Genomic DNA, 25,858 nt, shown 5'->3' with positions numbered 1-25,858 from the left:
GCTTACCCTGTAGAAGAGAGAAAATGTGCCTTCTCAGGCCATTCTTATTCAATGTAGTACTACAGTTCCGTCCAGTGCAATAAGGCAAGAAAAGGAAATAAAAGTGTAAAGGGTGGGAAAGAATAAATAAAACTGTTTGCAAAGGACATGACTGTCTGCATAGAATGATGTCCACAGTGTAACATAAATGACTTCTTGGTGACAACTCTGAGATTCCTCCCAAGAGATTTCCACCATGACAATTGTCACTCTGGATTGGGAACCACAGTAGGTTTAGGGGAAGGAACCACAAACACAAGATTGACACATATCCTTAGAAATACTCAGATACAGACCCTAGGTTCATGATAAAGCCCTTGTCCCACTGATCTGACAGCCACAGCCTCCATCCAGACATGTTATGACTTGGCATCACAACTGCTTGTTTAAGTAGCTTGCAATGAAATCTTCCGCTACTTGCAGCTGAAAGCGTCCTTAGTGAGCCTGTCACTCCTCACTCATTCTTTCATAAACTCTATCATCCCCTCCCCCCTTCCTTTGCTGCCCCCTCCCCCCATACACACTCAGAGGGCCACAGTCACTTGTGCAATCGTGCAGTCATTTACACAGTCACATACAAACAGGGTCAATGTCACAGACCAATAGTTTATTTTCACACATTTTATGAAAAGCATGAGATAAACATCTTTTGGGGGCTTCATAAACAAATAGGGATCTGGAAGCAATAATCTAGGGGAGATTGTTTGTGTGGCAATAATATCTAAGGGACATACTACAGGTGGGTCTCAGTGATCAGACACAAGGGTCTTCACTGGTGACACCTTTCAGGTCCCGGATGAGGAGGTAGAAGAGGTTGAACATGACAGAGGCCTCCAGGCAGCTGAGGGACTTCAGTGGGGAGGAAGGGATGGGTCAATGACTATCATCTGGGCTCCCAGCTGTCCCCAGATACCAGTCACTCCCTGGTCACTCACCTTCTTCGGGGCCTCGTGGAGCCGGGAAAGCCAGTGGTGGAGGCGGCCTTGGGTCTGGGGGCCTGCTGGGGCAGAGGAGGGTGACATGTGAGGCAGGGCCCAGGACAGAGGGGGATGTTCAGGTGCTCAGAGCGCAGACACGACCTGGGTGCCCCGAGTGCTCACACAGGCCCGGAGCTCAGAATGGATGTGGCGCAGCATGTGAAGGGGCTGGTCCAGGATGTCCCCCTGGGACGCGTCAGCCACGGTCCCCAGGACCTTCAGCGTCAGGGCCAGCTCAGCCTCCAAGGCCACGGGGCGCTCCCACACCTGGGGACAGGAGACAGAGGCAGGTGAGAGAGGACAGGTTGGGAGGGTGAGGAGAGAGGGGTGGTGAGAAGGAGAAGGGCAAGGGGACAGGTGAGGGCAGGGGTGGGCCTGACTGTCCCCTCACCTGCAGCTGCCGCAGCTCTCAGGGCCTGGGGAAGAGGCAGGGGCAGCAGGTCCAGGCCTGCAGGGCGAGTGACTCTTTCTGGAGAGCAGAGGCAGAGGTGGGCCCCAGCAGGAGCAATGAAGGGGACACTCACAATGGTGTCCTCCCTCTAGGGCCCCGCACCTGGCTGCATTCCCGGCTCCTGAGCCTCTTTCACCAAGAGGAGGAGGAGGCTGCTGCCCTGGGATCTGTTGCCCTGGGGCCTCAGTCTCCCCTTCCGGGTGCCAGCTGCAGCTCTGTCCCCGGTGACGATGACAGTGCCTAAATTTCCACGTCCTCCTGGGAGCTCATTCTTGCCTCAGCTCTGTGTCGCACCATGTGGCCCAGACAGACGGGCCATCTGGGCTGACATGGCAGAACACAGCCCGAGGTTGTCTGGGGAGCCAGGGGAAGCCCCAGGCTGGGGAAGCTGGGGGGCAGAGCGGGGCCAGGGGAGCCTGGGGAGGGGAAACGGACACGGGAAAGTGACCTCCTGAGCTGGACACTCCTCAGGGCTGGGGCGGCCTCAGCCCCACAGTCAGGGGTTACAGGTGTCCGGGTGGGGTGGGGAGCTCATCTCTGCAGGCTGCCCAAGCGTGGACAGGAGACAGCGAGGAGATACCCAGAAAGCATCTCCACGAAGGGGCTGGAGGCTTCTGGAGGGAGGCTGCTTACAGCAGAGGGATGACCCAGGGAACCACGCAGGGGGAAGGGTCAGTAAGGCAGAGACAGAAGAGGAAAGCTTCTCTTGGGCCCCCCTTCACGTGATACCAATACGAGATGGGAATGAGCGTCTGCTAAGGACTTCAGGTGCGGCTGAGGACGTCAAAGGACCCAACCGATTGTGGAATAAAGGAACTCATTCCTTTATTTCTTTGTTCAGTCATTCAGCCGATCATTGAATCAAGAATGTATTCATGGGGCGCCTGGGTGGCTCAGTGGGTTAAGTGTGGGATCAAGGCTCAACGCAGAGTCTGCTTAGGATTCTCTCTCTCTCTCTCTCTCTCTCTCCCTCTGACCCTCTTCTCTGCTCGTGCTCTCTCTCTGTCTCTCTCTCTAAAATAAAAAAAAGGGGGGGGCGCCTGGGTGACTCAGTCGGTTGAGTGTCTGACTTCCGTTCAGGTCATGATCTCACAGTTCATGGGTTCGAGTCCCAGGTCGGGCTCTGTGCTGACAGCTCAGAGCCTGGAGGCTGCTTTGGATTCTGTGTCTCCCTCTCTCTCTCTCTCTCTGCCCCTCCCCCGCTCATGCTCTGTCTCTCAAAAATAGATAAATGTTAAAAAAATTAAAAATAAAATAAGCTAAATTAAAAATAGTCATAGGTTCCAGGGACTGGAAACACCTGTGGGGGCCACTATTCAGTCCACTGCTCGTCTGTTGCGAATGGAGACAAGTGTTGGCAGAGCTTGTGACTTTATCACCAAAAGAAATCACAGATGTTTTCTTATTATGTTATTTTCTAACAGGCATCTTGCAATATTATTTATGCTCATCTCTACTTTCAAGTTAAAGTAGCTATTAAAGCTGCCACGAGTAGCTTTCTATTTAATGCATTAGCAAAGAAGCACATAAATTACCATATCACGGGTTTAAAAAATATTTTGATAGCCGCGTTACAATAAAAATTGGATTTCTTTGTCCTGTGTCTTTTCCTTTATTTCGAGAAGCTTTGAAAGGCTGTCATGAGGTCCAATGCATGAAAATGTTTAAGAACGGCTGCCCTCTGCCTGAGTGGCTCAGTTGGTTAAGCATCCGACTCTTTTTTTTTTTTTTTTTGAGTTTATTTATTTATCTTGAGAGAGAGAAAGCAAGCAGGGGACGGGGAAAGAAAGAGACAGAATCCCAGGAGGCTCTGCACCGTCAGCACAAAGCCCGATGCGGGCTGTGGGATCATGACCTGAGCTGAGTCGGTTGCTTAACCGGCTGAGCCACCCAGGTGTCCCAAGCATCTGATTCTTGATCTCAGCTCAGGTCTTGATCTCAGGGTCATGAGTTCAAGCCCCCTGGGCATGGAGCCTATGGAGAGGGGCAGGGAGTGAAAAACTGGGTCTCTGGAAAACTGGGTAGAGATGTTCTGTCAACTGGACCACGGCCCTCAGGGCTGTAGGGTGGAAGAGAATTATGCTTCCGTGGGGTTTTCTCATCCACTGGTTTCAAGAGTCTCTTTGTTACAGCAGCTCACCCTTTATGCAAACTCTTTAGTATGAATTGTCTAGAGTTGTTCTCACTCGTGGGGGCATATCCAGGATTAAGTGGGGCTTGAAGCTTACACCATTCAGGGGCTCCTTTTGAAAAACTGAATGGATGCAGCCACTAGGGAAAACAGTATGGGGGGGCGTGTCCTCAAAAAATTAAAAATAGAACTACCATATGACCCACTAACTGCGCTTTGGGTATTTACCCCAAGGATAAGAAGACACTAACTCAAAAGATATACACACCTCTGTATTTACTGCAGCATCATTTGCAATAACCAAGACATGGAAACAACTTAAGTGTCCATCAATGGATGAATGGATAAAGAAGGTGTGGACTATATATAACAAGGGAGTATCATTCAGCTACAAAAACGAAGGAAATCTTGCCATTTGTGATAACATGGATGGAGTTCGAGGGCATTGAGCTTAGTGAAACAAGTCGGAGAAAAGCAAACCCCATATGATCTCACTTCTATATAGAAGCCATGTATATCTATGTATCTGTATCTATATCTATATCTATATCTATATCTATATCTATATCTATATCATCTATATCTGTATCTATATCTAGCTTCTATATATAAACAAAAAACAAAAAACTCACAGACACAGAGAACAGACTGATGGTTGCCAGAGGCGGTGAGGGGGATGAAGGTGGCCAAGATGGGTGAAGGTGTTCAAAAGGTACAAACTTCCGGGGTGCCTGGGTGGCTCAGTCAGTCGAGCGTCCGGCTTCGGCTCAGGTCACGATCTCACGGTTTGCGAGTTTGAGCCCCGAGTGGGGCGCTGTGCTGTCAGCATGGAGCCTGGATCCTGCTTCAGATTCCGTGTCTCCCTCTCTCTCTGCCCCATCCCCACTCATGCTCTGTCTGTCTGTCTCTCTCAAAAACAAAGAAACATTAAAAAAATTTTTTTAAAGGCACAAACTTCCAGTTATAAAATAAACAGCTATTGAGGGTGTGATTTACGGTGATTGTAGCTAATAATACTGTATTGGGTCTTTGAACATTGCTAAGAGAGTAAGTCTTAAAAGTTCTCATCTCAAGAGAGAAAGTTATAAGTATATATGGGGATGAATTGAGGTGATCATTTCATAATGTATACAAATATCGAATCATTAAGTTGGACACCTGAAGTTAATATAATGCTATACATCAATTTTATCTCAATTTAAAAAAAGGAAACAGAAAGGGAAAATATTTTTTTAATGTTTCTTTATTTTTGAGAGAGAGTGAAAGGGGGAGGGACAGAGAATCCCAAGCAGGCTGCGTGCTGTCAGCGCAGAGCCCAACGTGGGGCTTGAACTCACAAACCCTGAGCCCATGACCTGAACTGAAATCAAGAGTCGGATGCTTAATCAACTGAGCCACCAGGGGAAAAGGTTTTATTTTGCTTATTTTACACAAACTTGTAACCCTGTGAACCTGCGGAGAAGGCCCCGCCCCAGACTGGGAAGGGCCATGCAAAGGTGAGGCCCTGAAGCTTGGGCTGTGTTGTGAATACGAGTCCCTGGTGATGCTCCGCTCACATCTCTTCTTCAAGACCAGCAGGCTCAGGCCCCAGCGGCTGGGAATGGCTCCCGGCTGCACCCCACCCCCCCAGAGGGGAGTGCTGTCAGCTCCAGGGAACTGCCTTGCCCCAAAATTAGTCCCCCTCCCAGGGAACTGGGCGTGGCCAATGGTTGGCTGACTTAGAGATACCAAAGCCTGAGTCCCTGGCTTCAATTTGGGACAAGTCTGAGGGGCCATTTCAGCTGCAGAGCTCTCTGTAGGATGGGCTAATGTCTTGTGGAACTGCCTTGCCCCCCACAATCCTGCCTTCCTCATATTCTTACAGGTGCACCTCCCAAGAGCCCTCCCCAAAAAGCCTTCTGCCCAGGGGTCCCTGGGTGGCTCAGTCGGTTGAGCGTCTGACTTCGGCCCAGGTCCTGATCCCAGGCTTCGTGGGTTTGAGCCCCACATCGGGCTCTGTGCTGACAGCTTGGAACCTGGAGCCTGCTTCGGATTCTGTGTCTCTCTCTCTCTGCCCCTCCCCCGCTCATGCTCTGTCTCTCATAAAGATACATTAAAAATTTTTTTTAAGATGAGGTCATTAGGTTTGGCCCTAATCCAATACAACTGGTGTGCTTATAAAAAGAGGGAGAAGAGACACAGAGGAAGAAGGCGGCCATGTGACAACGGAGGCCAAGATGGCAGTGACGCACCCCAGGAATGCCAAGGATTGTTGGCAAATGCTGGCAGCTGGAAAAGATGAGGAAATTCTCCTGCACAGGTTTGCAGACGAAAACCTGAATGGCCCTGCTGACACCCTGACTTTGGACTTCCAACCTTCAGAACTGTGAGACCACACACTTCTGCCATTTTTAAGTCACTCGGTTCGTGGTGCTCTGTTATGAGAGCCCCAGGCAAGTAAAATATTACGTCTATTATTTCTACGTAGAAATACTAGATCATGACGTCCTGCCGGACGTGTCTTCCAAACTCCGTGCTCAGCGATACCATGTTGGCAGCCTGGTGTCAGCCATCGAAACTGGAAAATGCTACAAATTAGAGCTTTTCTTCTCTGAGAACCAGTCGGTAAACATTTACGGGAAGCCACTACCCATGGCCGTTACCTTGGTTAAGAGGGCACTGGTTACAGGTGACAACTCAGACCTTTTGATAATCGTGGAACACAGAATCTGAATGAATATCAATGCCATTCTGGCCCTTCCGTTCGAGTGGGGGGCATATGGAGGCAGGTGATACATGGCATCCTGACCCAGGTCTCCCTCACAGAGCTGTTACAATGGGGAAGGGCTTCTTATAATAGAAATATCTGCAGCTGGCCCCTTCCCATCCTGATCATCATAACTAAGAAACAATCATCACACCCCCGAGGGTATGGCAGAGATCAGTGCCCTCAGACACGAAGAAGGCAAGAGTGGTGATCCCATCATACCCTCATTTAGTTCACTTGCCTGCTCCCTTTGAAGCCCGTCTAGATCATCGTGGATGACAGTGGATGTGCACATTCAATCAGGCATTAGCCCAAACTGCAGCTGCTGTGCTGGACAGGGTATCTTTGCCAGCGAGAATGAACACAGCCTCACCGTGTGATATGTGGCCATTGCCCTGGCAAATGCAGTCTTTCTGTCCCTTATGGAAAGGAGAATCAGAAGCCAGTCGCATTTACTCAGGATGGCCAAGATGCATACTTAATCTGGCCCCAGGGATATGTTAGCCCATCCTGTCCTCTGCCATAACATTAACTGCAAGGACCTAGACCATCTGGACACGGAACGTCATGTTGGCCCACACTTTGACAGCAACATGCTAATCAGATTGTAAGAGGAAGAAGTGACAAGTATGTGGAAGATATCCTCCCGGGGGTGGGAGGGAAACTCTTCAAAGGTCCGGGCACCTGCTCCATGAGTCAAGTCTTTAGGGGTCCAGTGGCGCGGGGTATGTCAGGATGCCCACTTCAAAATAAACTATTGCAAGTCACACCTCTTCCTGCTAAGGAAAAGGCCCAATACCAGTTAGACATGTTTGGACTCAGCAGACAGCATATGGGAATAATGCTCCAAGCCATAAATGTGAAACAGTGTCAGCTTCGAGTGGGGTGCAGAGAAGAAAAGCACTCTGCAGCAGGTCCAGACTGTGATGTGAGTCCTCTGTCACTTGAAGCATATGATCCAACAGACCCTATGGAACTTGAGGTATCTGTGGTAAGAAAAGACCACTTGTGGCATTTACACAAAACCTCAATGGGAAAATCACAATGGAGCCCACTAGGGTTCTGGAGCAAGGTCAGGGCATCTACAACAAAGTACACTCCATTCATAAAGCAGTGTCTGGCGTGCTGCTGGGTCACAGTGGACAGGAAGTTCAATGTCTCGAGACATCAAGTGACCAATTATGAGCTGTCTGACCCACCAAATCATAAGGCCAGGTGATCTAAGCAGCCATTCATTGTAAGATCTAAGATCTAAGATGAGGCACAGGCAGGGCCAGAGGACAAGTCTGCTTCATGAGCAAGTGGCCCAAGCTTCCATGTCATCTATTGCTGTTATATGGCTGCCTATTCCTCTGTTCACATGTATGGCCACACGGCAGGGGGTTCTTTGTGACTGGCCCATGAGAATGAAAGAGGCTAAGTTTGGCCCATGGATGGATTGGCTCAGTACTTGGGTCTAAGATGAAAATAGACTTATGTCTCATGACAGCCCATTCAAGGGTGACCCCGAAAGACAGCTTTGAGAGGAAACCTTGTCAATAGGCACAGCTCCAGGTGGTAAAGCTGATCATCCAGTATGTGGAAACAGAAGTAGCCCAAGGTGACTATGCAAGAATTTATAAGCACTAGCAAATGGCCCTGACGCTTGGTCAGCAGCTTGAAATTAGCCTGAAAAAGACGAGATGACCTCAGATGGGGACATTTGGGATAGAGGTATATGGATGGACACAGGGGAATGGACACACAGCGTATTTTGGTTTTGCATGTCAACGCCACCAGAGAGCATCTACTACAGAAGTGACACTAATCAACCAAGGGGAAGTAATGATTTGGCCAGCTGACATCAGCCGCCTCCATCATCAGCCTCCCCAGATCTGCTACCATGCGCACATGAATGGGGGAGCCATGGTGGCAAGATGAAGGCCATGGATGGGGCCCAACAGCCCGAGCTGCTGCTCACCAAAACTCATCTGGATAATGCCACTGCTGAATGTCAAGCCTGCTAGCCAGAAGCACCGTGAACTAAGAAGACCAACCTGCCACTGGGTGATAAGTTGATGACATTGGATCCCTTCCACCCTGAATAGGACAGTGATTCATCCTCATCGGGATAACCCAGCCAAGGGTTTGCCTCTCCTGACCTCAAGGCCTCAGCAAGAACTACCATCTGAGGGATATCAGAATTCAGATCCACCAACATAGGATCCTCCATAACACCACCACGAATCAAAAGACTTCATAACAAAGGAAGCCCAGCAGTAGGCATGTAACCATGGGATCCACTGGTCCCATTTCATACCTCACTACCCAGAAGATTTGGCCTAATAAAGCTGTGAAATAGCCTCTTAAAGATGTAGCTGAGGCTTCCACCTGCAATGGAAATTCTGCAATGGAAATTACTGAGTATGCAGCATACACCACAAATCAACCATCACCATATGGTATTGGGCCCCCAGAAAGTAGAAAAAATGAGTCCGGGATCCAAAGAGCAAATGCAAAAATGGCATTGCTTACCATCATTTCCACTGACCCACCTTAGAAAGTCATGCTTCCTACCAGAAAAATTTAGGTTCTGCAGAATGAGAGATCCTGGTTCCCAGTCAAGGGTCCCTTCCACCTGAAACTCAGCAAGAATCCCATTGAACCTTAAGTTCTGATTGTTACCCAGCCACTGCTCTTCTGCGAAGACACCAATGAGCAACATTTTGGCAGGGTAAATTGACCCTGTTGTACAGTGGAGATGGGGAAGCATATATTTAGCACTCAAGTGATCCACTGGATCTTCAGTTCGGTTAATCTGTTGGCCAGCTTTGATGGGGAAAAAATGCATAGGTAGACTGCAGCCATAGATTGAGAAGGTCATGGTAGCAAGGGCCTCACACCACTCTGGGATAAGGGTCTGGGTTACCCATCCAAGCCAGTAGAAGTTCTAGTTGAAGATTAAGGGAATCTACAATGTATGGTGCAGGAGGGAATAATAAGTATCAGTAACTTGCCTGTGACCAGCTGCAGAAGCAGGATGTAGATCATCCTACTAAACCTTCTTTATCAAGTTCCTCCAGAAGACTGGACTAGCCAGAATCTTGGAAGAACTGTTCCCAGATGGGACAAACTGAGTATATGGAGCAAGCGGCTCGACTAAGACAAGGGGTGGACTGTAGTGGACACTGTGGTGGTCAGAGCCAAGCTGCCGAGAGTGCACAGCCAGGTCCCTCCATGGAAATTTCCATCATCCACTGGGAACCAGCTGGGACTATGTTTATGCTCCAGTTCTTGGTGGGGGGGGGTGTCCCACAACCACTAACTGACTGATATAGAAACAGAAAGGCCTGAACTCCTTGTGTCAATTTGGAACAATTCCAAAGGGCCTTCCCAGCTCCAGAGCTCCCTGTAGGACCTCGTTTTCAAGTGTATGGTGGTTTAGCTTCCCCCTCTACCCAGTCCTGCTCTGCACACTCCCTTGTATGTCTATCTCCTGAGAATCCTCCCCAGTAAAGCTTGGGCTAGGAGGCTCTCATCTCATAATCTGTTTCCTGGAAACCCAACCAAAGGTGAACTTTGTTAGCTTTATGGCAAATCTGGTTCAGCCCCCTGGAATCTCCCCTTCCATTTCTTTTCTCCTGGTCTCTCCCTTCTTTCTGTCCTCCACATTATCATCAGCCTGGAAGTGGCCTTTGTGGGAATGGTTGAATATGAGAAACTTCTTGATGGGGTAAGAACAGAGCCACCTTCCCTAGTAAACCACAAAAATCAAATGTCTGTAACTATAAAACTACCATTAGTACATGAATGATGTAAATGATGTAAAATAAATATTTTACCAATTTTTTAAAATTTATTTATTTTACCAATTTTTCATCAAGAAAGCAAGGAAAACAAAAAACTATGAGCATTTGTTACTTTTGAAAATGCTATTTTAAACTAACCTCTGTCTTTTTATTTCCATATGGCATCTCTCTCCTCCTCTACTTCATTGACCCCCATCTGTGTTCCTGTCTACCCTCATTCATAATTTCAGGGAGAGTCTGTACAGGGGTGTAAAGAAAACCACTGGGTTCTGTCGTGCAATAGTGTTGAAGAACCAGAAATAAGGATGGTCTCAGTAAAAAAAGTTTTACTTTTCACATTTACTTTTGTTGCCCATTTTCTTTTAGAGCCCATATATTATAGTGGTTAAGAGCACGGAGTCTGTCAACAATAATTTGTTTTGGGGCGCCTGGGTGGTTCAGACGATTAAGTGTCCGACTTTTGGTTTCGGCTGAGGTAATGATCTCACAGTTTCATGAGTTTGAGCCTTGTGTTGGGCTCTGTACTGACAGTGTGGAGCCTGCTTGGGATTCTGTCTCCCTTTCTCTCTGCCCTCTCCCAGTCACACTGTCTCTGTCTCTGTCTCTCTCTCAAAAAAAAAAAAAAAAAACAACCCCACAATAATTTGTTTCAAATCCTAACTTATTAGCTGTGTAACATTGAGTGGGCAATTTACCTCTCTGTTCCTCACTATTCCTGGCCTCAAAATGTATGTGGATAATAGTACCTACAACATAGGATTATTGTGTGAATTTAAGGACTTCACCTTGGGATAGTGCTTAGAATATGACCAGATCCATTGTGACCTGTCACCAACTTCTTGCTATTGTTATAAAACAGAATGGTTCTCTTTTTTCTATTATTATATTTCATGTCAATTTTTGCCAATATTGACAAGGAAAGAACATGCAGTGTTTGTGTGTGTGTGTGTGTGTGTGTCTGTGTGTGTTGGTAAAGTTGGACCATTCTCCTGCATGGCTTTGGGCAGGGAGAAATCACACAGATTCAGGACCACAGAGAGTGGTACTAATTGGTCTTCTATCCCCTAATACTAGGCACTGGGCAGCCATGGACCCTGGGCAGACATTCACATTCATTCACACAGCATCGTACACACTTAGAGTATTGCGTGGAGGGAAATTGTGTCTACTGTGGTCAAACTGTATTTTCCAGCAATCTATCTTATATGCTCTGCTGCAGCGTGACACTTCCACTCCACCATCAAGACTGAGTTTTACTTTTCACCAGTCCCTCAAATCTGGGCAGGGCCTGAGACTGCTGGGACCGATAGAATTTAGTGTCATTTCTGGACATGGCCCTTAACTGGACTCCAGCATTCACATCTTGTCCTTTAAACACCGTTTGGAGGTCAGCCAACCCCATTGTAAGAAGTTCAACTGCCCAGGGAGTGCAATGCTGGGAGAAGTCTGAATCGCATGGGGAAGCCACTTACAGGTGCTCTGGTAACTCTCCCTGCCGAGCTCACAGCCAGCCATATGAGTGAGCCATCAATGGCATCCAGCCCAGTCAAAACTTCAGATCAATCAAATCCCAGCTGACGTGTGGTCTGCAACCACAGGAGAGACCCTGAGTGGAATCACTCAATTGAGAGGGAACCAGAGAGGGAGAAGGATAGGACAAGGACAGGTGAGAAGGCCCTGACTACCTTCCCCACACACAGCAATTCTGGACCAATTCTGGTCCAATTCTGGACCAAAAAAAAAAAATTTTTTTTTTTAAATAACTATTTACAAGCACTGGAGAGAAACTAGAGACAGGCAGAAACTTGGAGAGGATTCAACCTTTTAAAGACAAGAACGCGGGGCGCCTGGGTGGCTTGGTCGGTTAAGCGTCTGACTTCGGCTCAGGTCATGATCTCACGGTTCGTGGGTTCATGCCCCGCGTCGGGCTCTGTGCTGACGGCTCGGAGCCTGGGGCCTGTTTCAGATTCTGTGTCTCCCTCTCTCTGTGACCCTCACCCATTCATGCTCTGTCTCTCTCTGTCTCAAAAATAAAATAAAAACGTTAAAGACAAGAACGCACTGTATGAGATCTAAGTTTACATGGCTTTTCCCCTAGAGACGCATCTCTGTCTGTGCGGTAAGAGGCAGCCAGAACTCAAGCAGAAAATCGTAATCATTCATTTGAGGTGTCAGATGCCAGAGTTTGGAGCTTCCAGAGCAGGTAGAAATTGAGAGAGAAATCTCAATATGGAGGGAGCTCCAGAAAGAAAGGACCTCGGTCTATATATAACTTACCCTGAATTTTCAATGTGCTGAAAGAAAAAAAGGCTGTCAACACAGAATTCTATAGCCACTGAAAATACCCTGGAAAACTGAAGGCAAAATAAAATGACTGTTCTCATTCTTGTCATTCAGCAAGAAAGGAGAAAGGAGAAAGAGACGGGCATTGCCATTTCCTTCAAAGGAATGACTCATGAGGTGCTCAGATCACTTTCACTCATATGCATTGGGCAATACCCGCTGCTGTCGTTGCAGGGAAGGCTGGAAAATGTCTTTAGTAGAGCGCTCTTGGATCCACTTAAAACTTAGTTTGTCTCAGTAAAGGAAGAAAGAGAGAATAAGTATAGATACAGCTAGCTGTAATCTTTGCCACTTCTGGTTTTTTTGTTTGGTTGGTTTTTTTGGTCCGTTATGTGATTGTGTGATGGCTGGATCTGTGGCAGCCATTTTATGATCATGATGAGAGACAGTACTGATACACTGAGGAAGGAGGAGTAGCCAGGTGGAAAGAGTCTAGAACCAGTAAGACGTCATGCCCTCTAGACCAGCACTGTTCAATATAAGTATTATGTGAGACACATATGTAATTTTAAATTTCCTAGTAGCCACATTTCAAAAGTAAAAAGAAATATATGAAATAACATGTGACCAATAAATATATGAAAGAAAAAGAAAATAATAGAAATATTCGTTAAATATCATATATTTAAATATATCATATCTGCAAATATAAATATTTATAATATTAAAAAATACATAATTTCAACAGATAATCTGTGTAAACAATTGTTTTAAGTTTATTTATTTGAGAGAGAGAGAGAGCATGCACATGAGTGGGGGAGGGGCAGAGAAAGAGGGAGAAAGAGAATCCCAAGCAGGTTCCTTGCTGTCAGCACAGCGCCTGATGCAGGGCTCGATCTCACGAACAGTGAAATCACGACCCGAACCAAAAGCAAGAGTCAGTCCCTTCACCGCCTGAGCCACCCAGGTGCCTCCAGTGTAAAAGTTGTTAAGATTTCAGCCTTTTACGCTGAGCCGAAATTCTGTACGCACATCTATCTATTCCCTGGCTCTGTCCCTCTGTCCTCAGAAAGAGTAGGAGCAGTGGTGTTCCTGAAGCAATCAACCCACCTCGCACCCAGATCTCCGTCTCCAAACACTGTGCTCCGCTGAAAATAACCGGATCTCCTCGGAGAAGCGGCTCTTTACAGACCTGGAAGGGGCGGGGGATTACTAAAAATTGTATTCCAGAAAGCAAGGCGGTGCTCAAAGAATGACGGGAACACACACAAAGACACAGGCGCCCTCTTGAACCCTACTGACCTAATCCGGAACAACTGAAATACCAAAGTAACGGATAGCAAAGAATTACAATCCACTGAATAAAATAAGGAGTCATGAGTCTGTGCTGAGGGAAATCCATCGGTAAATACGTAAGTGAGGGAGGAGAGAAAAGCTCTTCCCAAGAGTAGAATGCCAGCGAATACGTGTAAAAAGAGAATCGCTGGTCGGTAACTGTCCTAACAGCAGCCGTCAAACGACCACCGTCAATGGATGCCAACATGGACGGGTCAGAGGTAGGGAAGGAATACGCATTTGCCTAGTCTCAAAGTCTCCTCCCTTACTTGTTACAAAGAGAAAAAGAGTAGCTTTGCAGTGGGGAAACTTGGCAGGCCCGATGTGAAAAAAAAAATTTTTTTTTAATAAAAATTCCTCAATTTCTGCAGAATGTTCTATACTTAGAGCACAGCTCAGCTTGCACCGGCTACATTTCAAGGGCTGACTAGCTAGGTGTATGTAGCCTGTGGACCACCCGGGTCAACACAGCTTCACACGAACCCTGCTGTTCCAGACTTCTCGTTAAATACGATGAAAGAGGGGCGCCTGCGTGGCTCAGTCGGTTGAGCATCCGGCTTCGGCTCAGGTCATGATCTCACGGTTTGTGGGTTCGAGCTCCGCGTCGGGCTCTGTGCCAACAGCTTGGAGCCTGTTTTGGATTCTGGGTCTTCCTCTCTCTCTGCCCCTCCCCCGCTCGTGCTCTCTTTCTCTCTCTCTCTCTCTTAAAAATAAATATTAATAATAATAAAAAAAAAGAATCCTGATCTTAAGAGACAGAATCTTTATCTCTTAAGAGAAAATCTTAAGAGCCTCTTAAACTCAGCAGGGCTCAATCCCACGACCCTGGGATTATGACCTGAGCCGAAATCAGGAGTCGGACGAAATGTGGCTGAAGGGGAAGTCAGAGGGATTCGAAGCATGAGAAGGACTTGCCACACGCTGCTGCTGGCTCTGACATGTAAGGACCCGTGAGCAAAGACCACAAAGAGGCCACCAAGAGCTAAGGGTGGATGGGTGTCCACAGCCCCACGAGGGAGCAGGGATCTCAGTCTTACAACTGCCAGGAGCCAATCCTGCCAATAACTTGAATGAGCTCGGAGACAGATTCTTCCCAGGGCCCCGGATAAGAACCCAGCCAGCCGCACTTTGTTCAGCCTCGTGAGACCCACGACGGAGAAACTACCGAGCCCACCTGGATTTCTGACCCGAAGAACCGTGAGCTAGCAAGTCCGTCTTGTTTTGAGAGGCTAAATGTGTGATAATTTGTTATGGCAGAAGAAAAAATATTTCTCTTAAAAAATTTTTTTTAATTTTTTTTCCTGAAAATTTTTAATGTAATTATTAATTTTAAAATTGACATCCCAGTTAGCTAGCATATAGTGCAATAATGGTTTCAGGAGTAGAGGCCAGTGATTCATCCCCTATGTATGACACCCAGTGCTCATCCCAACAAGTGTCCTCCCTAATGCCCCTTCCCCATTTAGCCCACCCCCCCCCCACAACCCCTCCAGCAGCCCTCAGTCTGTCCTCTGCATTTAAGAGTCGCTTATGTTTTGGGGAGCCCGGGTGGCTCAGTTGGTTAAGCGTCCGACTCCGGCTCAGGTCATGATCTCACGGGTCGTGAGTTCGAGCCCCACATCAGGCTTTGTGCTGACCCCTTGTTCAGAGCCTGGAGCCTGCTTCGGATTCTGTGTCTCCTCCTCTCTCTACCCCTCCCATGCTCATGCTCTGTCTCTCTCTGTCTCTCAATAATAAATAAACACTAAAAAAGAAACCAAAAGAAAACAAAAAAAACCAACTTAAAAAAAAAAGAGTTGCTTGTGTTTGTCCCCCTCCCTGTTTTTATATTATTTTTGCTTCCCTTCCCTTATGTTCATCTGTTTTGTATCTTAAACTCCTCTTATGAGTGAAGTCATATGATATTTGTCTTTCTCTGACTGACTAATTTCACTTACCATAATACCCTCCAGTTCCATCCATGTAGTTGCAAAAAAAAAAATTTTTTTTTAATAAAAATTAAAAAGGGGCGCCTGGGTGGCTTAGTCTGGTAAGCATCTGACTTCTGCTCAGGTCATGATCTCATCGGTCGTGAGTTCAAGCCCCACATGGGGCTCTCTGCTGTCAACATGGAGCCCGCTTTGGAACTTCTGTCCCCCTCTCTCTGCCCCTCCCCTGCTCGTGTGCACCACCCACCGTGCACTCTCCCAAAAATAAATGTAAAAAAACCCTCACAAACTTAATCCATACAAACACACACACAGTCCCACACCACGAGGAGCGTTTTTTTCCTCATTTTTTATTTGCACAATGTTTACAAAAAGTAGAAAAGTAAACATTTTATCAGGTCCGAGTTTGAGAATTCACACACATCAATTCATAAATCATGATTTGGTGGCCATGAATTAAGAAAAGTGGGGGACGCATAAGTAATAGCTAAGGTGTTGGGACAGGGTGCAGGTGGCTGTCAGGGGTCACACACACAGGTCTCCGCTGGCGACACATTTCAGGTCCCGGGTGAGGAGGCGGAAGAGGTTGAATAGGACAGAGGCCTCCAGGCAGCCGAGGGACTCCGGTGGGGAGGAAGCGATGGGTCAGTGACTGCCTGTCATCTGGACTTCTGGTTGTGCTCAGGCACCGGTCACTCACCTTCTTCGGGGCCTCGTGGAGACACTGCACCCTGTGATAGAGGCGGCCTTGGGGCCGGGGGACTGCTTCAGACTGAGCCGAGACCTGGGGGCAGAGGAGGGTGGCGTGTGAGGCAGGGCCCGGGACAGAGGGGGACATTAGGGTGGGTGGTCAGAGAGCAGACACGGCCTGGAGCTCGGAGTGCATGTGGCGCAGCGTGTGAAGGGGCTGGTCCAGGATGTCCCCCTGGGACCCATCGGCCACAGTCCCCAGGACCTTCAGCGTCAGGGCCAGCTCAGCCTCCAAGGCGCTCCCACACCTGGGGATGGGAGACAGAGGCAGGTGAGAGAGGACAGGTTGGGAGGGCGAGGAGAGAGGGACGGTGAGAAGGAGAAGGGGAGGGGGCCGGGTGAGGGTGGGGGTGGGGGTGGGCCTGACTGTCCCCTTACCTGCAGCTGCCGCAGGTCCCAGGTCCTGGGGAAGAGGGGGGGGGCGGGGCGTCAGGTCCGGGCCTGCAGGGCGAGTGACTCTTCCTGGAGAGCAGAGGCAGAGGTCCGCCTGTCAGCCTGAGGCACGGCGAGGAGACCACCCCAGTAGGACTGGATGGTGCTAACAACAGGAGGTTAAGTTGCAAAAGGACTGGCAGGGTCCCTCAGAGTCTGCCCACTGCAGGGCTGATGGGGGGGTTAGCCCAGGGAGGGAAGGGTGCAGGTCCCCCGCTGGGGGAGTGAGGAAAGGTAACCCACAGAGGGAGGGGAGGAGGTTAGCCCGCAGCTCTTGTGGGGACAGAGACTTGAACTGGGCCAAGTGGCAGCCCCCGGCATCCAGGAGGGCCCCGAGGGGCTGGGGGCCGGGCACTGCTCCCGTCCCGGTCTGGACCATAGCAATGAGCACCAGCGTGCGTCCCACAGCCGGATCTGTGATACGGAAGGACAGAAAGGCGAGGGCTAGGGCAGCATCAAGGGCCGAGGGGGAGGGCTCTGGGGAGGGGAGGGTCGTGGATGGTGCTGTGGGGCTCGCTCGACTTCATTCCTGGACTCTGGTCTTCCTCAGCAGACGGGGGACTCCAAATGTCAAAGAGGCTGTCCCCCGGGGTCCTCAGTCTTGTCGGGCGTCCTCTTCCGGATCCCAGCTGACTGCTCTGTCTGCGTCCCCCAAGAACTTGCAGCTCTGAGACGTGTCATTCCTGCCTGAGCCCCATGGTGCAGCTTTTAACCTGGACAGATGGGCAATTCCGGCTGATGTAGGAAAAGTGAAAACTTTCACTGCCAGGGGAGGCCCCCAGGCCGGGGAAGCCCAGAGCCAGCCGAGCATCTGGAGCGAAAGAGAAACCGGATTCAGTGTTTGCCTACGCGAAGGTGAGTTCCGAAGGTGAATCCTCAGGGCTGGGGCAGCGCCGGCCGGCCCCACCGGGAGGGGTCACGGTGCCCTGAAGGGACTAGCTTCAGGACTGGGGTGGGAGGGGACAGAGGGACTTGCCTTTCTACGGGACTCCCTAATATAGGGAGGGGAGGGGTAAGGCACCCTTGGTGGGTGGTGCCACAGGGAACTTGAGACTTCCAAGAGGGAGGCGGTTTAGGGGCGGGGAGAAATCCCAGGGAGAAGGCTGTCTGGACGCAGGCAGAGAGAGTCGAAAAGCTAAACATCCAAGAACAGAGAGGACACCAACCCTTCCCCACCTGTCCTCACCTGCCATTGATTGACAGACAGACAGCCCGCACACCTTCCATCATCCAGGCACAGAAAGACCCAGGGATCTGACGCTCTGCTAAGGAATGGGGGGTGGGGTGTGCCCAAGGACTTCAAAGGAACCAGCTGGTCACCAGTGGTGACAAACGCCTTCATTGATTCACCGGGTGCTTATTCGGTCCCCATTTTGTCAGGCACTGCTCAAGGTGCCAGGAATTGAGCACCGAAAACAAACAAACACAAAACGACCCTTCACAGAGCTTGTTACTAGAGAGGAGTAAGAGACAGTGTCGGGGTTGGGGGTGGGGGTGGGGAGCATGGCGTATGTATTACGTCAGGTAACAGAAAATGGGGGGAAAATAATGCCGAGATGAGAGCAGAGTGCGGGATTAATGAGGCGGCCTGAGAAAGTGACATGTGAGCAAAAGCCTAAAGGAAGGGAGGGAGGGAGCCATGTGAACATCTGAGGGTCGAGCCTTCTGGGGAAAGGCAGCAGCCAGTGCAAAAGGAAAACAGAGACACCCCCCCCTTTTGTTGAACACTTCTGTGTCTCACCAGGTCACGGAAGCTTTGCCACAATGCCCGTGAGAACACCAACTGCATATTGTGCTTCGCCTGCCTTGTAAATAGGTAGTAACCTGCGGGGACTCAGAGAGGTTAAGAGACCTGCCCAAGGTCACACAGCAAATAAGTGGTGAGGGCAGGGATTTAGTGAACTTGGTCTGACACCTGGACAGTAACCACTGCAGTCTCTGGCCTTTGTGTAGCTGGAACTTCTGGACCCAGAAGGGATGAATTTTTTGGAGGGAAGGTGTTGGGTCCTTTCTGACACGTGATTCCCGCCTGCAGTCCTTTCCCTCATTGATAATTCCAGAGAAAGGGTAAACAGAAGTCCTCAGTTGGGAAAATCTTTGAGCTCTGATACAGAAAAATGTTTCAAAGCCAAAAGCAGGGATGTACCCCAGTCACCTACCAGGGCATTGTCAATTTCTGTCAGTTGCAAGGGCCTTAATGTCAGGGGAGAAGACATTGGATCAACAGCGAATTCTGAAAGTGGATAGAGTATCTCAAAATTCCTAAACTTCAGGCTTGTTTTTCTTAGAAAGGAAGTTCAGTGGGGGTGATTCAGAGCATAGGTTCTGAAACTAAAGGGTCTGGGGTTCAGACCTGGCTCTGACTTTCACTAGCTGTGTGACCTTGAGAATGAGGATCACAGTTAGCAACAAAGATCGCCAGCCCACAAATCTGGACAAGTTTAAAAAGCACAAGTGTGTACTTCTCTGTGTGTGGTTATTTAATGGAGACCATTTATTAAGACCACACTATGACCTCACCTGGAAGCTTTATAAACACTATTTCAAAATACATTACTCATTTGCAAGGACAGTATCATAATGTCATTGCATAGATGAGAAAACCGAGGCTCAGAGAGAAGCAATTTGCCCAGAGTTACTCCATAATTAAATGGCAGGGTCAGAACTGAAATTTCAAGTCACCTGATCTCCCTGGTTCAGCATTTTTTTTACTGGACAGTGCACCCCAAAATGGTCACAAGGAAACAACCAATGCAAATGCAATAATATTTAATAATTGGCCATAAATTAACACCTGCAGACAGAATTGCAGATACACACAGGAATTTTGCAAATACAAAACATGAGTAAGTAACAGAAATGAAAAAAACTACAATAATTTAAGGACTTTAGGCCTTTCCACTACCAGATCCCTCAGGGAACGTATGCCGCCTCCCCACTGGGGAGATTCAAGAATCACAGATTCAGACAATCCCAAAGTGGGCGTTGAAGGTTCAAATCAGGGCCTGGGACCTGCCCTGGGAGAGGGGCGCTGGGATTCTGGGAACCACAGAAGTAGAAACTGGTACATGGCACGTGGGAGTCAAGGCAGACTCCAGACTCAAGTCTCTTCCTGCCACACCAGGCGCCTGGAAGATCATGCGTCCCACGGAAGTATCGCTGCATCCCGGGGAACTCGTTCTGGCCTTGGGCAAAGCACCCGCACCTCTGGCACCCAGTGCCGGTGGGTCGAGGTCCCGCCAACCGAGGCTGAGGATCTCCCGAGCTGGCTGAGAGACCCGCCTGCTGCAAAGGACCCCCCAGAGGGCGGGGCCCGAAGCCTCCCGCCCGCAGAGCTTCGGGTCCCAGGCCCGGCCGAGCCCAGGCCGGATCACAGACAAGGCCCCGAGTCTGCCACCAGCCTCAGGTCCCACGTGAGCAGGCGCAGGAGGTTGAAGACGACGCTGGCTTCGTGGCACCCAGGCGAGTCCTGGAACCCGGGAAGGAGGCGGAGGCGGGCTGAGCCAGGAGTCCGAGCTCCCATCCCGTCTCAGCCTCGCACGGCTCCCCCCCTGCAGACTCACCGCCTCCCCGCCCGCTGCGCTCGCAGCTCTGCGCGTTTGGGGACGCGTCCTCGGTGGCCTGAGGGACTTCCTCCAGGAGCCTGGCCGGACCAGCTCGAGCTGCAAGGGGAACAGGAGGGACGTGAAGACGGCGAAGAACCCAGGGTCCCTGGGACTCTGCCCGTGAGTGACTCTCCCACCGCAGACCAAAGCCCGGATAGGGGGACACCGAGACGACGCGAATCGTGTCTGGGCCGGCTTTTCGGTTCGGGGGACAGATTGGCCTCGCGGGGAGGCCCGGGGGCGCAGAGCGAGCCGGAGGGGCCGGGGGCGCGGGCGGTACTCACGCAGGCCCCCACGTCCCGCCGTGCGGCCGCCAGCAGCTCCAGGATCGGGCCGATGCCGGGGAACCGCTCCGGGCTCCGCAAGCGGCTCAGCACGGCCTGGGCGTCCTCGAGGCCCCGGGCCACCAGGCGAAGCCGCGCGCACGACTGTGGGGAGCAGGCGGGAGTTAGAAAGGCCGCGCCCACCGTCCGCGCCGCCCCCCGACGGCTCGCCCGCCTCACCCAGGGACGCGGAGGGTCCCTCCTTGGGCGAAAGGAGCAGTTGCGCGGCCTCCAGCTCAGGGTCTCCTCCTCCTGTGGGACAAGGGTCGGGGTGAGGCTGAGCCTCCTCGCTGCGCTCCCCAAGCGCTGGGAAGGCGGGGATTCCTACACGTGGGACGCTCCCGGCCGGGGACGGTTGTGCGGATGGTGCACTGAACCCCGTAGCTCTCGGAAGGCCTGCACGGTGGGCCAAAGGCACCCCGCGGTCGCCTTGCGAAGCCCGGCGCTCCGACGTGGAACCGAGTCGGCCTGGAGGGGGCGCCCTTTGGGGCCTGGCACAGAGGCAGAGCGTGTGCTGACCGCAGGGGCGCCCCGCAAGACGCCGCGGTCTGAATTCTGCCCTGAGATCCGAGGCGCGCCTGCTGGGCGCTGGGACGCAGGGGGCCCTCGGGGACGGGTGGAGAGGTCTGGGCGTCACTCACGTAGCGGTCCCTCAGCGCCTTGACCGCCGCCACCGCCCTGGGGTCCAGCGAGCGGTAGTGTGACAGCAGGCAGCGCCGGGGTGTCGTCACGCCAGGGTCCGCCGCCTCGCCCGCCGTCACCAAGACCCACAGCCCCACGGCCACCGCGGCTGCGCCCCTCGGCCCCATCTCTGCTCCTGCGCAAGGCGAGGCGCCAAGAGTCCAAGCCCCTGCCTCTGCTTGGCGTCGCGCCGGGACCGATGCTCAGAGCGCGGGCCCGAGACACGCCGCGAGCCCGCAGCCCCCTGGTGCCCTCGGCCGGTCTCCGCTCGCCGCTCACCTGCACGCTGTCCTCGGTGCCCCCTCGTGCTGCTGCAGCGCCCGCCTTCCGCTGTCCCCAGGCTGGAGCCCACCTTCGACAGCGACAGCGGCGCCTGCAGGGTCCATGCGGCTTTTATGTGCGGGGCTGGGAGACGGTGAGCAGCCGGACTTCCCCGTCCGGAGCCGGCTAAGCTTTCCGAACGTCAGCGCTGGGGCGCCTGCCCGGGGCTGAGGACTTTACCCGCCTGCGGACCGGTGCCAGCCGTGGCTCGGCCCCAACCCTCTGTCCTGAGCCAACCGCTTGGGTCTGTTTTCTGGACAGCTGTTTGACTTGCGCGCCCGCGCTTGCCTTTCTTCTGCACTCTAGGAAGGAACCGAAAACATAGCTTTTCCTTCCCGTTCGAGGGACAAGAGTGGCAGGTGTCCCCACGCCAGTGCCTGCCCTCAGGGAGCTCCTGGGGCAGGTTTGTAGTGCCCTGTGGGCAGCGGCTTCCTGGCTTCGCAGTCTTGTCTTCCTCTGTTTCTTTTTTTCCAAGAAAAAATTTATTTATTTATTTTGAGGGAGGAGAAAGAGCAGGGGAGCGGAGGGGCGGGTAGGGAGAGAAGGAGAGAGAGAGAGAGAGAGAGAGAGAGAGAGAATCCCAAGCAGGCTCTGAGCTGTCAGCGCAGAGCCCCACGTGGGGCTGCAGTAGACAAAGCTGAGATCATGACCTGAGCCGAAATCAAGAGTCCGCACTTGACTGTTGAGCCACCCAGGCGCCCCTTGTCTTTCTCTGTTTATCTTTCTTGTCTCGCCCTGAATATTCCCCCTGGGTTCTCTTGGGTTTTCCTCATCCGGGTCTTTGACAAACTCTCTCTGGCTTCCTTGGCCTGTTCTTAAATGATATGTATTCCTTTGCCAATTATAAATGTGCGTTTGCTGTTGAAAAGTGGAATCACGGGGCACCTGGGTGGCTCAGACCCTCGACTCAGGTCATGATTTCACAGTTGGTGAGTTCAAGCCCCGCGGCGGGCCCTGTGCTGACAGTTCAGAGCCTGGAGCCTGCTTCGGATTCTGGGTCTCCCTCTCTGTCTCTCTGCCTCTCCCTGGCTCATGCTCTGTCTCTTTCAAAAATAAAATAAACGTTAAAATTTTGTTAAAGGACTTAAAAAAAAAGAAAAGTGAGATTACATTTTTCTCAGTCATTGTTCATAATAATCAGAGCTAATTTGTACTAAACACTCTCCCTGTGCTGGGCCCTACTTGAAGCTCTTCTCTTGTATTTAATGCTTTATTCTCCCCAGCAGCGTTGCCACAAAGGTCTTTTTATTAGCTGACATTTTATCAGGGAGGAAGCTGAGGGACAGAGAAACCGAGTCCTGCCCGAGCTCGCATAGCTTGGAGATGTGACTTTGGGACTGCCGGTGTTATTATCGGTGATGCTCTACAACCTATATAGACTGGTCTGTGTGCAGAATAGCTTAGGTATGTTTTGGCCAAGTTCAACCAAGCTTCCTTCATGAGACCACCTCTAATTTATTATAATTACGTTCATTAATAAATATTGATAATTACAGGCAAGTTGTGACTCTTTCAGATGTAGGTCTTCCTCAGCATCAATGAGAAAATTGTTTTGTTTTTTCAGTGTTTATTTTCTTATTCAAAGGTGTAAAGGTTTTAAGAAACGTCTACATGGTTGATATGTAAGAACTCTGGGTGGTTAGGCGTCTGACTCTTGATTTCAGCAAAGGTCATGATCTCAAGTTCATGGAATCAAACCTCCCCCCACCCATTAGCTAGGAGCTTGCTGCTTGGGATTCTTGGGGTTCTCTCTCTCTCTCTCTCTCTGGCTCTCCCCACCCACACATGCATGTGCACGCGCACGAGCACGCGCACATACACACACACACACTTTCTCTTAAAATAAATACTAAAAACAAAAACAAAAACAAGAAAGATAAGAACTCAGAAAAATCATGAGAGAAATTCTATGGAAATGTTAGAAAGGATCCCCCAAAGTGTCCATGCAGCCTGTTTTCCCAGCTTCCATTACCTCTCCCCCACCCATCCCCACATCCCCCATTTCAGTTGGAGATTTGGATAGTTCCAGAAGGTGACTTTTCCCCCTCCCCCATCCCTGGGATGGGATATGTGACCTGGCTGCAGCCCTTTACCACAGTTGTGCCCCTGACTCCAGTGACTGGGTTTGTCGTGGATACATGACCTAAGCTAGTCCAATCAAAGTCAGACATCTTGGGAGAGAGGCTGTCTTCGACCTCTACTGAAGAAGTCCGAGTGTAAAGCCGGGGAGCTCTTAGCACCCATCTTGGAATGTGTAAGGGGGAACAGCTTCCCCACCTGTGGAAGGAAACCCGAAACATAAAACAAACAGAACTGGGAGGTTCATGATGTCCTACAGGATCAAACCTTACCCGAAGCCTTCCCTTAACTCCTGCATTCTGGTATTATCCGTAAACTGTCCACTGTCCAAGGTGGCTTGAGCTGGGGTTTTGGTTGTTTGCCACCTTATTAGTTAAGGTTATTCATCCTTGACCAATATCCACTGTGGGGCTGAAAAGCAACCACATGTCTCCAAGGACCAAAGAAGTACAAATAAGATTGGTAACAGTGAGAGGAGTGGAGCGCTGGGACAGACTCAGGGAAGCAGACTCAGATTCTGGACAATCAGGAATCCAGCTATGAGCCCCACCAGGCACGTTATTGAGCTGGAGTTACGTGCAGTAGAAAATAACATTTAATACTCTTGTACATTTGTCCCCTCAACATTTCTGTGTTGAAATCCTAATCAGCAAAGATGATGGTATTGGTTGGTGGCACCTTTGGGAGGTGAGTAAGTCATGAATGGGGTTAGTCCTCTTGTGAGAGAGACCCTACGGAGCTCCTCAGCTCCCTTCTAGCACGTGAGAACTTTGCCTCCCAGAAGAGGGCCCTCACCTGACCAGGCACCTTCTCTTGGACCTCCCAGCCTCCAGCACTGTGAAAAAGAAATTCTGGGGGCACCTGGTTGGCTCAGTCAGAAGAGCATGCAACTCTTTTTTTTTTTTTTTAAACCTTATTTATTTTTGAGACAGAGAGAGACAGAGCATGAACAGGGGAGGAGCAGAGAGAGAGGGAGACACAGAATCTGAAACAGGCTCCAGGCTCCGAGCTGTCAGCACAGCCCGACGCGGGGCTCGAACCCACAGACCGCGAGATCGTGACCTGAGCCGAAGTCAGACGCTTAACTGACCAAGCCACCCAGGCGCCCGAGCATGCAACTCTTGATCTTGGGGGTTGTGAGTTTGAGTCCCACGTTGGGTGTAGAGATTACTTCAATAAAGAAAATTTGAAGAAAAAAAAGAAAGAAAACTTTAAAAAAAAAAATCTGTTGTTTATAAATCACCAAGTCTGTTTTGTGACAGCAGCCAACCGGACTAAGACAAATACCAATCTAATAGCTTTCTTGTGACCCACTCACTGTGTGTGACCCATACTCTGCTAAAAAAAAAAAAAAAAAAAAAAAAAAAGACACAAAAACTGCTTCAAGGGGCGCCTGGGTGGCTCAATCGGTTAAGCGTCAGACTTCAGCTTTTGATCTCACCGTTTGTGAGTTCGAGCCCCATGTCGGGCTCTGTGCTGACAGCTTAGAGCCTGGAGCCTGCTTCAGATTCTGTGTCTCCTTCTCTCTGCCCCTCCCCAGCTCACGCTTTGTCTCACTCTGTTTCTCAAAAATAAATAAACATTAAAAAATATTTTTAAAAAATGCTTCAAGCATTTTAGGAGCAAAAACCAAAAAAGCTGTTTGTGAGTCCAACTCAAACATGATTGAGAAATCGGGTCAGTCCTATGTTGCTGGTAGGAACGTAAAAATGGTAGAACCACTCCGAAAAACAGGCTGGCGGTTTCTCATAAAACATGCAACTGATAGGTCCAGCCAGCAACTGCTCTCCTGGACCGTCACTCCGGGGAAATGAAAATGTATGTCCACCCAAGAAGCTGCATGCAAATGTCCATAGCGACATTAGGAAGAGCCCCAAACTGGAAACAGCCAAGATGTCCCTCAAAGAGTAAAACAAGTTCTGCTACATAGATACCAGGAAGCAGGGAGGAATAATTGATACACGAAAAGAAACCTGGATGAATCTCCAG

The 25,858-nt window shown here is 50.2% G+C and overlaps 2 protein-coding genes and 1 pseudogene across 2 annotated transcripts; all 3 read right to left on the bottom strand.

The window, feature by feature from the left end:
- Positions 1-792: 792 nt before the first annotated feature.
- On the bottom strand, positions 793-9,374 carry LOC102950555 (annotated as a pseudogene).
- Positions 9,375-16,151: 6,777 nt separating this feature from the next.
- On the bottom strand, positions 16,152-18,053 carry LOC102950865 (interferon lambda-3-like). The gene is made up of 6 exons (XM_042970106.1): positions 18,047-18,053; positions 17,104-17,274; positions 16,796-16,841; positions 16,544-16,667; positions 16,379-16,462; positions 16,152-16,299 (listed from the first exon to the last, which is right to left on the bottom strand). Exons 1-6 carry the CDS (start codon positions 18,051-18,053, stop codon positions 16,204-16,206), a joined length of 528 nt encoding a protein of 175 aa, XP_042826040.1. The 3' UTR covers positions 16,152-16,203.
- Positions 18,054-20,230: 2,177 nt separating this feature from the next.
- On the bottom strand, positions 20,231-21,597 carry LOC122234283 (interferon lambda-4-like). The gene is made up of 5 exons (XM_042970105.1): positions 21,367-21,597; positions 20,969-21,040; positions 20,750-20,893; positions 20,448-20,522; positions 20,231-20,329 (listed from the first exon to the last, which is right to left on the bottom strand). The coding sequence occupies exons 1-5, from the start codon at positions 21,595-21,597 to the stop codon at positions 20,231-20,233; spliced, it is 621 nt and encodes a 206-aa protein (XP_042826039.1).
- Positions 21,598-25,858: the final 4,261 nt, after the last annotated feature.

This window comes from Panthera tigris, chromosome E2, assembly GCF_018350195.1.
Source record: "Panthera tigris isolate Pti1 chromosome E2, P.tigris_Pti1_mat1.1, whole genome shotgun sequence".
Classification (NCBI taxonomy): Eukaryota; Metazoa; Chordata; class Mammalia; order Carnivora; family Felidae; genus Panthera; species Panthera tigris.
This window is presented reverse-complemented; position numbering and strand designations above follow the sequence as displayed.